Below are 12,357 nucleotides of genomic sequence, written 5' to 3' on the forward strand. Positions count from 1 at the left end.
AGAAGACCAGGCGGCCGCGACTAACGCAGAGGAGCCGCCTGCAAAAGCACCTCCAGTACGACGACCACCTTTCAAGCCGCGGCCAAATGTCGCGATGGAAAGACGGCCGGCCGATAAGCCGGCACCGCAGCAGAGTGACCCTGGTCCACCCGATGACTCAGGGGCAAAAGACGGCGTCTAGCTTAGTGCTAGGCGTGAAAGGTAAGCACCATGCTTCCGGCCACTTTTTTTCGCTACCAAAATGTATTCGGAGTCGTGCCTTAATTTCGCCACGCTTAACGTAAGGGGCATGAGCGGGAAGCGAAAACAGAGTCAAGTGCTCCGCCTTTTGACGGACAGAGACATAGATGTACTAACCGTTCAAGAAACCAAAGTGGAAGGGGAGGTGGAGACTGGAGGCATGGTGCAACGATTAACGTCGAGGTACTATGCAATTGTGAGCCATGCGATTGGCAACTCTGCTGGGTGTGCTGTGTTTGTGAAAAAGTTGCCTGGACTCGAAATACAGGCGTATTTTTCTTCTCAATCGGGCGGCTACGTAGTATGCGATATTTTGTACTGCAACGTTGAGTGGCGTGTGCTATGCATTTATGCGCAAAACGTAGTGGAAGACAGGGCAACGTTTTTGAGAACCTGCAACAGTATCTTCTTTCCGAAAAACAAATAGTTCTGATGGGTGACTTTAACTGTGTTTTGAGCGCTCGCGATAAGAGTAGCACCCGAGCCTTCAGGGACAGAAGTACTGAGGTTTTGAATCAAATGATAGACGAATACGCCTTGGAAGATGTTGCCGAATGCTTAGAGGGCGCACGCGATGTGCAGTACACGCACTTTCAACGTGTCAGTCACGCGCGCCTCGACCGCATATATATGTCACTTGATTCATTGCCGAAATGTCATAAGTACAATGTTTTGCCTGTGTCCTACTCTGATCACTGTGTAGTCGAGTGCTCTGTAGGATCGAAGAAGCGAAATAGCAGCTTTTCGTGGGACCTATGGAAACTAAACTCTAACCTGCTAAGTGACAAAACTTTCACTGATGCCGTGGTAGAAAAGATTAATAAAATAGAGAGGGAGGGAAAAAACGAAGTCAGGTTGCAGTGGGAACTAGCGAAACAAGACATAAAAATGAAGGCTATAGCACGGTCCACCGTTCTAAGGCACGAAGAACGATTACAAGAAAGGCAGCTGAAAGTTATGCTAGAAAAATTGTTAGCTCAAGAATGCAAACAACCGGGCATATTTATGGAAGACATCAAGAAAACAAAGCAAAAGCTGGAAATTATCGAAGAAAAACAGTATCAGGGAGCGCTAGTTCGGGCGCGAGCGGCAGATTTGGTCGCGGGAGAAACGCCCACGAAGCGGGCGCTTGGAAATGGAAAAGGCGCACGCTCGACGAAACCAGATTCACGAGGTAGAATGGGCAGGCACTTCAGTCTCTGATAACGATAGCATACAGCTGGCCTTCTTTGAGCACTTTCAGACAATCTTCGCGCAAGATGAAGTCGACTCGAATGCATTTAGAGGCGAGTTTTTGAAAGATATGCCACGGCTGGACGACGAGCAAAAAGTAATTTTAGAGCAGCAGATTACGCAGCAAGAAGTCGAACGCGCTATAGAAAGCTTAAACCCTGGAAAATCTCCAGGCCCGGATGGTTTAAGTGCTGTGTTTTATAAAATGTTTAAGAGTGAATTAACCCCTTTGCTGACTTCTTTATTTAACGAAGCCTACAATCGTAATGCTCTGCCTCCATCCTACGGTACGTCCCATACAGTACTCATTCCTAAAACAGATGACGCGCAGAAACTTAAACTGGTTACAGCATATAGGCCCATCTCGCTGACGAACGTCGATTACAAAATTTTTATGAAGGTGCTAGCTGCCAGACTTCAGATGGTAATTAAAGAAATCGTTGGCCCTCATCAAACGTGTGGCATCAAGGGGCGGTCTATTGCTTATAATATTCACAAAGCAAGAAGTGTGTTGGAGTGCTGTGACGCCATTGGCGCTCGTGTGGCAGTTCTCCAACTAGATTTAGAAAAAGCTTTTGACTGTGTTGCGCATGACATATTGTTTTCTATCCTTCATCATGTTAATTTAGGCACTATTATCACTGAGGGTGTGGCCTTGGCGCACAGAAATTGCACTACCAGGTTAATTGTTAATAAATCGTTGGGGGCCCCCATTAACGTTCAGCGTTCTGTTCGCCAGGGTTGCCCCCTCAGTCCTCTTTTGTTTTGTATTTATATAGAAACTTTGTGTAAGCACATTATAAGAAATAATGCTGTTCAAGGATTTCGGCTACAGACGGCTGAAGTCATGATCCTAGCATATGCAGATGATGTTGCTGTTTTTGGCGTGAGTCACGATAGCATTCGTAACGCGGTCGACGGGGTCAAGCGTTTCACCACTGTGACGGGGAGCAGGGTTAACTGGGGGAAGTCTGTGGGGTTCTGGCATCGACAGTGGCCAGTGACCCCAAAAAACTTTGCTAACGTGACCTGGCACACGACCCCTGTGAAATACTTGGGTGTCCCGCTGGGAAATTACCGTGACAGCGAACCGTATTGGACACGGCAGGTGCAAGAAACACGTGATAAGGCTGAAAAGTGGAAAGCGTCCTATTTATCTATATTTGCGAGAGCCACAGTGTGCAATCTGTTTTTCATCAGCAAACTGTGGTATGTGATGCAAGTGATGCATTGTTCGCGAATTAATGTACAAAAGTTTCATCGTATTTTTGCTGTTTTTGTGTGGGCCTCGAAATGGGAGAGGTGTACGCGAACCAATTTGTTCAGAAGAGTGAGGGATGGAGGACTCGGGCTTAGACATTTATTTGCGAAGCAATTGGTCAATAAATTCTTGTTTTTGCGCGATGCTAATGATCCTTTTCTGCGCACAGTGTGCCAAGTTAGGTTCGGTAGGGCTTTGCCAGACTTTGTGATTTCAACTGAGTGTATGACGGGTGGCATGTTTGGGTTTTTCAAGGAGATAGTTGCCAGCGTCCGATTTTTGAATGCTAGATTTTCAAAACAATAATTTAGTGATGTGAGCCGGAAAGATTTGCACAAGGATTTGTGTGACATCCTCTTTCCGGTGCCCTTGTACAGGGCCATGTACTGTGGAAGGCCGGGCTACAACGTATTGAAAAGAGTAAAGAAAATGAAGGTACCACCGGGAGTCAAGAGTTTCTTCTTTAAGTTGCACTCTGGAACTTTACCTGTGAAAACTTTTCTTGAGGCAAAACAGATATTTCTTCCTTGGGGGTCGCATTGTCTCATATGCAAACAGCCGGAGACAATTGATCACGTCTTCTTGCACTGTTGGGAAGGGATCTATTTCTGGGACGTGCTGCAGAGGACTTTAAAGAAACAGCTTCCAATCCACTCATACGGAATAAGGTTTTTGCCAACCAAGAACGAGGATGGGGTACCGTTAGACTTAGTCATGCTGGTGGGCCTCCACAGTATATGGCGCTCCCGCATGGCAGGGTATCATTGTGACCCTGACGCACGGCCAGCCCGTATGGATTTTAGAGAAAGTATGCACAAGTTTCTGGAAGAACAAAAGCTAATAGTGGAGGTTCCTGAGTGGTTACCAAGGCTGGAACCCCTCGTAACTTTAAGAGAATTTTAACCTAAGTCAGGCCCACTCTTTGGGATCCTGACTAACTGTGTATACTGTATGTACATATTATTATGTTCTGTTTTGTAATGTCGAAGCCCGGCAATAAAGAAAAAAAAAGCAGAGTGGCGCAGTGGAAGCGTGCTGGGCCCATAACCCAGAGGTCCGTGGATCAAAACCACGCTCTGCTACTTTTTTTTTCTCTTTTCGGTGGAAGGCTGTGTGTCTTGGCCAGCATGCTGATTGAAATTGAAATACCTGGAACTTTTCTCTCTCTCCTCGTCCAGCAGAGTGGCGCAGTGGAAGCGTGCTGGGCCCATAACCCAGAGGTCCGTGGATCGAAACCACGCTCTGCTACTTATTTTTTTCCTCTTTTCGGTGGAAGGCTGTGTGTCTTGGCCACCATGCTGATTGAAATTGAAATACCTGGAACTTTTCTCTGCTTCCTCGTCCAGCAGTGTTTTTAAGCCAAGTGGTCATGCGCTTCATGTTTCTCCGCGAAAGAAGAAACCCTTTCCTCCAGTGTTTTGTTCAGTTTATGTTGCCAAATGCACTCCCAGACTTTGTAATTTCGATCCTCTGCCGGAGGTGGTCGCTACAGTGGGTCCCGTTACCTCCGTGAGGTTGTCGCATCTTATCGATTCCTTGCCACCCGTTTTTTCCAGCGAATATTTGGCAACTGTGAAGAAAAGGCAACTTAGGAAAGACTTATTACACGTCCTTTTTCCCGCTCGCTTGTATCGGTCGGCCTTTGGGGCCTCACCGGGACAAAATGTGTTAAAGAGGGTAAGAAGAATGTGGGTAACGCCTTCAGCAAAAACTTTCTTCTTTCAGCTGCACACAGGTACCTGACGAAGAAGTCAGAGAGCTGTCGGGCTGCGCCCGCTCGTCTCTGCTAATATTTGTGGATGTTTTGTGATCGGTGTTGAACATTTCTGTTCAAGTAACCTGCACTGCAACATCGTGGTATGATTCCGACGGTGGGTGCGGCTCCGCCGGTGCCGCACGCGGTCTCAACACCTGAATGTTCTCTTGGCATTCCGTCAGGCCCAGCTCAACTGGTCATACCTGCTGTGCAAGCCCTACCTGCTACCTCACACCTGGTGCCCTGCAGCTACCCTTCTGCTCCAGCTGCGTCAGGACCAGCATATCCAGACCCCCATGGACATCGCATCCCTGAAGCTTCCAATTTAAGCCGTGATCTGCCGCTACCTTCAGGTCAGGATGATTTTTCTGATTCGTCAGATTCGTCTACCATCATCTACATGGACACCACTGCGAAGGCCGGAGAAGGGTCTGAGAAATTTTTTTCAGGTGCCTTCAAAGCGTCGTCGCAGCTCAAAGCGGTCACTTTTGAGTGTAGACACTCCCAATGTAACTCAAACGCCTAGGCACAACCTTACAGTTGTCATCAAGCCAGTGGATTCTGGACACCGCATTACCCGCTTTAATCCACTGACATTGAGACAAGGATTTGAATCTGTGGCTCCAGACGGTGTTCTTCAAGTTCGTCCCAATGAGCGTCTAAACCTTCTGGCAGTTGACACCCGTACAGCGCACGCTACAGAACGCCTTCTGCAATTAACAAGCATAGCTGGAGTTGCCGTTCAAGCTTATGAGCCTCGTCCCAGCAACGGCGGTGTTGGTGTCATCAAGGGTGTCCCCCTGGATCTTTCTCAATCAGAGATTTACTCTGCGCTGCTACAGAGAGCTCCAATCAAATCTGTCCGCCGGCTTGGCAATTCAGAAAACATCCGGATTGTATTTGCGACAGAATCTGCGCCGCAATACGTCATTCTCGGCTACACAAGATACCGTGTGTACGAGTATATTAAAAAACCGCGCCAATGCACCAAATGTCAGCGCTTCGGCCATGTGGCTAGCGCTTGTCGACTTGCCTTGCGCTGCTCCCGTTGCGGTGGGAGCCATGGCCGAAATGAATGTGCAAGTGATAACCCCCTTTGTCCAAATTGCGGGAAGCAGCATGAAGCGACCATTATTCATTGCACTGCCTATCAAAAGGAGAAGATCATCTACAAATACAAGAACTCCAAAAATACAGATTATAAGACAGCAAAATCTGCTTTAATTGAGCAAAATAAAATTCGGGGCAGTCACAGCAGAAAAAAATCATCGCAGGCGAAGAAAGCTCCTCAACAATCGGATAAAGATAAAGCGAGTCACCTACGCATTGAGGACGTAGTTGAGTTCCCTCCTCTTCCAGAGCGCCAAAACGTTCAGCCACCTCCGATAGCGAGTACAAGTCTGAATACTCCACAGCAGCCGCAGTATACAGCCTCGAACCATTCGCGCGAAGGATCTATTCGCCAAAACTCCGACGGTACCAGTTCCCTACTGTGCTCACTTGTTGAGGCCATCTGCGCTTTTCTTACACCACTCTCCTCGCCGGTGGCACAGGCCATCCTTACAATCCTTGATTTCATCTCACCTCTACTTGCACAATGGCAGTAGCAGTCAATAGACCAGCTACTCTCCCTAGCGTGCAAAGCATCCGTAACACGGCCACCATCTTTCAATGGAATGCCTGTAGCCTTCGTCCACGATTGTCTGATTTCCGACAGTTTGTCTCAAAACACCGTTTCCCGATTGTTGCCATAGCAGAATCTCGTCTGCGTACTACAATTCGTCTTTCAGGCTATACCGTTCAGAACTCGATGACCGGCACTGACATCAGCAGAGTTCTTTTAGCTGTTCGGAAAGACGTCACCTCAATCCCACATCCGATACCTGCCGACTCACGGAATGAATATGTTGCAGCCACCGTCAAGATCATGAATATGTCATTCACAGTGATCGTTGGATACATACCCCCGCGTGTCACATTTGGCGTTGACCGCCTTCAGGATATAGTACGTAGTACTCCTGCACCACACATCATAACGGGCGACTTCAATGCACACCATCCTGCTTGGGGAGGCACCAGATCAACAGCCAGAGGACAACAGTTATTTGATTTTGCGCAGTCTAACAATTTAACTTTCCTCAACAACGGCCTGGCAACGTTTTATCGAGGTGCAAGGTCCAGTGCCCTTGACATTTCTATGATTTCTGCGCATCTGTCGTCTTCAGCAACTTGGAATGTAGACATAGAAACTCATGGCAGCGATCATCTACCTACGTATATTAAGGTTGGTGGTGCTTTTTTAAGTTCCGAGCGGCGTAAGGTACGCTACACGAATTGGGATGTTTTCTCTGACACAGTAGAGAAATTGCAGCTCTCCCACCTTGATTATGAAAACTTTATTGATGCTGTAGCACGTGCTAAAACGACCAGCACTAAAGTTGTAACCTTACCAACAGTGTACCCAAGTGTAGATGCTGAATATGAGCGATTTCGAGCAATTCGCCGCAGAGCAGAGAGACGAGCACGCAGGACCAATAACAGAGAAGACATCAGCGTTGCTAGGCGTGCACAGAAACACGTTCAGCGCCATTTGGACAAACTCGCAAGACGGGAATGGTGATCTTTCTGCGCAAAGCTCGATCCCAGAAAGCCCCTTTCGAAGATATGGAGCATTGTGCGCAGCCTCAGTAGTCAGCCGGCACCATTAAATCCTTTTGAGTGCGTAGCTCTGAATGCGAATATTTCTCGTCTCGACGCAGCGGAGGCTTTCTGTTCTAAGATAATTGCTCGTTCATCAGCCGTATCGGTGCCACTATCTCCCCAAAGATTTATCTCTTCACCTAACACCGCCCTCCTTGACGAACCGTTCACTATGGATGAACTTCATGTGGCTCTGGCAACTACCAATAAAAGATCCTGCCCTGGACCAGATGGCATAAGCTACACTACCCTCTCTCACCTGACAACTAGCGCCAAGGTTCAACTCCTTGCAGTTTATAACACCTCCTGGGAGTTCGGCCGCCTTGAAACGTGTTGGAAGCGTGCGCGTGTCATACCCATCCTCAAGCCTGGAAAACCATCAACTGACTTAAACGCCTATCGTCCTATAGCCCTTCTAAGTTGCGTCGGGAAGTTGATGGAGAAAATGATTCACTCCCGTTTAACCTGGGACCTGACGAACAGGGGAATTTATCCTCCGACCATGTCTGGTTTTCGAAAAGGACGCAGCAGCATTGACAATGTTATTGCCCTTGCCAATTGTGTCAAACGCAGCAAAACAGTGCGGGCTATGACCATTGCAGTGTTTCTTGACGTGAAGGGAGCATTTGACAACGTCACACATGAGGCAATTCACTCAGCTTTACAATCAATTGGCATTACCGGACGAATGTATAACTGGCTGCGTGACTATCTTCACGAGAGATCGATTTTTATGTCAACATGTGAAGGTGACAAAGCTCCGCATCAAATATCACGCGGAGTACCTCAGGGGGGTTTACTAAGTCCCACCCTTTTCAATCTCTCACTTGTTGGCTTGGAAAAATGCTTGCCACCGACAATTGAAATCTCCCTTTATGCAGATGACATCTGTATATGGTGTTCCGGACGCAATAGGCGCATTGTGCATGCCCGTCTACAGAGGGCAATAGGCTCCATTGAATCATTCTTAAGCAAGCGCGGTCTCGCCATCTCGTCCGATAAAAGCTCAGAAATTGCATTTTCAAGGCGTGATCTTTCGCGCTACGGCTGAAAGTTGCTGGTACTCCAATACCGTACGTCACAACCCATAAATTTCTGGGGGTAACGTTTGACAGGTCACTGTCATGGTCCCTACATGTGCAACAGATGAAAGTCAAGCTCTGCTCTTACGCCTCTATTTTTCGTATGCTCTCCACCAGCAGAACAGGCTGTTCTACACCATCATTACTTCGACTGTATGGAGCCCTCTGTGAAGGCCTTCTGCGCTACAGTCTCCCAGCTCTGGAGGGTATTTCGCAAACTAATATTAAAATCCTTGAAGCCATGCAAGCTAAAGCCTTGCGAATCTGTCTCGGCCTTCCCAAAAACACCTCCACAATGGGTACTCTATCTGAGAGCAGACGTCTATCGGCATCAGTGCTTTTAACCCAGGAGCTCCTTCGTGCCCAGGTGCGGTTTGTGGCTCGTGTACCAAACCACCCACTCGCTGAGTACTGCATGGAGGAAATTTCTAACATTCTCCCATCACAGTACCAGCGTCCTGTCAAACCTCCACTGCACCTTGGAGGTATGCAGCATGGCAAATTAAGATCACAATCCCTGGCATTAAAAGAAAAACAAACACCCCCAATCCTGCACTTAAATACTTTGCGCTTGAGCACATTCATAGTTGCTACAATGCGTACCGTCACATCTACACTGATGGCTCTGTCACGTCCTTGTCATCTGCGATTGGCGTCTGGATTCCGTCGACATGCACCACAATTTCAGCGATACTCAGTCACCGCACCTCGACTACTGCTACCGAGCTGGCTGCTCTGCGTGTTGCATTTACTTACATCCTACAACAACCGCCAACAGCGTGGGTTGTCTTCAGTGACTCTCGCGCTGCACTACAGGTGATAAATTCACCAGGAAGCCTTCAAGAGCAGATCGTCGATGACTTGAATAGGTTACACACCGAGGCCTGTGAGTTACGTCATCGTGTTGTGCTTCAGTGGTTACCCGCTCACTGTGGCCTCGCAGGCAATGATCGTGCTGACGGTGCAGCAAGATCGGCGCATGGCGGCACCTCCTTGGTTCTACCGATACCCTTTTCTCGTAGTGATAGCGCGAGACTTCTCGCTACTAAAGCCTGACAGACGCAACGCTCTTTGTGGTGTGATCCGCGGCGTCAGTACAGACCCCTCTTTCGCATTGACCCCGTTTGTGAATTCCGCATGCCCCGGAATTTAAATAGACGTGACTGTAATTGCCTGCACCGAATTCGTCTGGACGTTGCCTTTTCTAAATTGTATCTTCATAAAATTGGTGTATCAAGTAGCCATCTGTGCCCGACATGTGGTGTGCGCGAAGATATTGAACACTTGATTTGCCACTGCCAAATCTTTAATACTCATCGCAAGGCACTGTTAGATGCTTTAGGACTTCGTCAGGACGACCCCGTGCACCTGGAGCATGTCCTTGGACCCCGGACTGATGCAACTTCGGCTGAGCGAGGGACAAAAGCTCTCTTAGTTTTTCTAAGGGACACGGGTTTAGTGGACATACTTTGATAGTCATCTAAGGGACACGGTTTTAGTGAACATACTTGCATAATCATTATGTGTGTGAGAGTGCGTGAGTGTTGAGTATGTTTGATGTCACTTTTTTTTTCACCCTCTTCTTTCATCCTCACCTGGAGTAGCATGCCAGGCCCAAAACCAGGCAGACCTCTCCATTATCCATTAAAGTCTCTTTCCTTCCTTCCTGTTAAAAGCTGGTTACATGAAAGAGACATATACGTCCCGTGGGGCACCCATTGCCTTCTGTGTAGGAAGGAGGAAACAATTGACCATGTTTTTGTCGACTGTAATAATGCAATCTCCTTTTGGGACGTGTTGCAGCGAACCATAATGAAAGATTTCCCGCTCACTCCGCACGGCATTAGCTTTCTGCCTGTCGAAGACGATGGAGCTCCATATGACACCATTTTTCTGCTTGGCCTGCATACAGTGTGGCGTAGTGCCATGGCATATCGCCATTGCGATCCTGGAGCCAGATCTGTGTATCAATATTCTGTTGAGAGTGTCCTGAAAATTCGCGATGTGTTAAAAGATCGAGGTTTTGACGAAGAAATTGTACCCTTTTCCAGAATCTATCCCAACTGAAGAAGTTGGAATGGTCGCTGGAAGCGAGGAGTGCTGTAGCCATGTAAATAGTCACATATGTTGTAATGCACTGTATTCCCACGCCTTTGAAGGCAATAAAGGAAAAAAAACAGCAGAGTGGCGCAGTGGAAGCGTGCTGGGCATTCTGCTTCCGGCAGCCGAGCTGAACGGATCGCAGGGTCATGGGCTCCAGCGGAGCGGCGATAGCGGCCTTTGACGGCCGCGGAAACAGGATCGATGACTGCGGTGATAAGGATTACCAGATTATTTTGCCGACACTGCCAACAGGACGTGTTGTTTTCAACACCGTTTTTCTTCACGGCGACGTGCGAGCGAGGCCGTTCCGGGTCGAGGATTTCCGAGACGCCCTGGCCGAGACCGGTATGCTCCCCGACGTGGTCGCGTTGGGGGCGTACCAAATCAACCACGTGTGGGCGGTTACCCTGCGGAACACGGAGGCAGCAAAGAAGTTGCTCGCCTTCAACGAGCTGCAAGTTAAGAAACGCCGCTGCCTCATTATCGACCCGGAAGACCAGCAGGTAAAGCTGCGGCTACACTGGATGCTTCACGGTGTGGCCGACGACGACATCCGGACGGCATTCGCGGCGTTTGGCAAAGTGACCGACGTTACGCGTGAGCGGTGGCGGATACAAGGCGTCAATGACAAGAGCTCAACGACAAGAACGGTCCTACTGAAGTTGAAGCCCGGCTTGAAAGTGGATGACCTGCCACACCAGGTACGTGTCGCCGGAGAGTTGGCTCTTGTCGTGGCGCCTGGGCGTCCAATGCAGTGCTTGTGCTGCCATGGTACAGGCCACGTGCGGCGTGAATGCAAGGTTCCCCGCTGTACGAAATGCCGCCGGCGGCCACGCGGATAATGAGTGTGTCCGCACTTACGCGGTGGATACGGGCGGGGCGTCGAAAGACGACTCTGCGGAACTCCTGATGGATGTTTTCGAGGCCGAAGAATCTGCGAAAGGCATAGAGGAACCCGAAAAGCAAGCAGGATCGACGGGCTCTTCGGGACCCTCCAGCAGCGATGCCGGTCGCAAACCTGAAGGGGCAGAACCTTCTAGAAAGGAGACGGAGGCGTCGAGTGATAAAGTAAGCGTGCCAGCGCTCCAAGAAACCGAGCCAGCGACTCTGACCGAGGAGAACCTTGACCAGAGCGGCGCCCGCACGACCGGCGTCCCTGCCCCAGCGAAGCGGCCACACGCCCAGACCGGAACCGAAGACGACAAGGCGGAAGCCCCCAGCGTCGAGGAGCCGCCGGCAAAAACGACCCAAGGACGGCGGTCGTCCATCCGGCCACGACCAAATGTGTCGACGGAGAGGAGAGCCCTTGACAAGCCGCCCCCGCAGCCAGGCCAGTTACCAGCACCGGATGGCTCCGGTGTCAATGATGTCGTCTAGCCAAGCGCTAGACGTGAAGGGTAAGCACCATGTTCCCGGCCTCTTTCTTCTGCATGAAAATGGCTCATGCGTTCTCCATGAAAGTCGGTACACTTAATGTCAGGGGACTGGCAAATAAGAAGAAGCCGAGCCAGGTGTACCGCCTTTTAACTGAGCACGACATTGACGTCCTGGCAGTGCAGGAAACGAAAATTGACGGGGAAGAGGAGACCGGGAGCATGGTGCGACGTTTCACGTCTAGGTTTTTTGCAGTTGTCGCCCACGCTGTAGGAACGTCTGCGGGTTGTGTCATCTTTGTAAAGAATGTACCGGGACTTGAGGTTCAGGCATATACGGCGTGTCCTTCGGGTCGATTTGTTTTGGTTTACCTCCTGTACGACAAAACATATTGGCGCATCATTTGTGTGTACGCCCCAAATGCGGTGGATGAGAGGACAGCGTTTTTTCAAAGAGTACAAAAGCACTTCAGTTGTGAGAAATCCCTGATCGTCATGGGTGACTTTAATTGCGTCCTGAGAGGCTGTGACAAAACCAGTGCAAGGGCATTTAGGGAAAGAAGCACTGAAGTACTCTCAGAAATTATAGACACGTGCAACCTCGATGAT

The 12,357-nt window shown here is 49.2% G+C and overlaps 1 protein-coding gene across 1 annotated transcript; it reads left to right on the plus strand.

Moving 5' to 3' along the window:
* Positions 1-4,849: 4,849 nt before the first annotated feature.
* Positions 4,850-6,330, plus strand: LOC149325371 (uncharacterized). Its single transcript, XM_089564250.1, has one exon. It carries the CDS (start codon positions 4,850-4,852, stop codon positions 6,095-6,097), a length of 1,248 nt encoding a protein of 415 aa, XP_089420376.1. The 3' UTR covers positions 6,098-6,330.
* The last annotated feature ends 6,027 nt before the right edge of the window (positions 6,331-12,357 follow it).

Source organism: Amblyomma mixtum, chromosome 10 (assembly GCF_055824585.1).
Source record: "Amblyomma mixtum isolate Tamu chromosome 10, ASM5582458v1, whole genome shotgun sequence".
Taxonomy (NCBI): Eukaryota; Metazoa; Arthropoda; class Arachnida; order Ixodida; family Ixodidae; genus Amblyomma; species Amblyomma mixtum.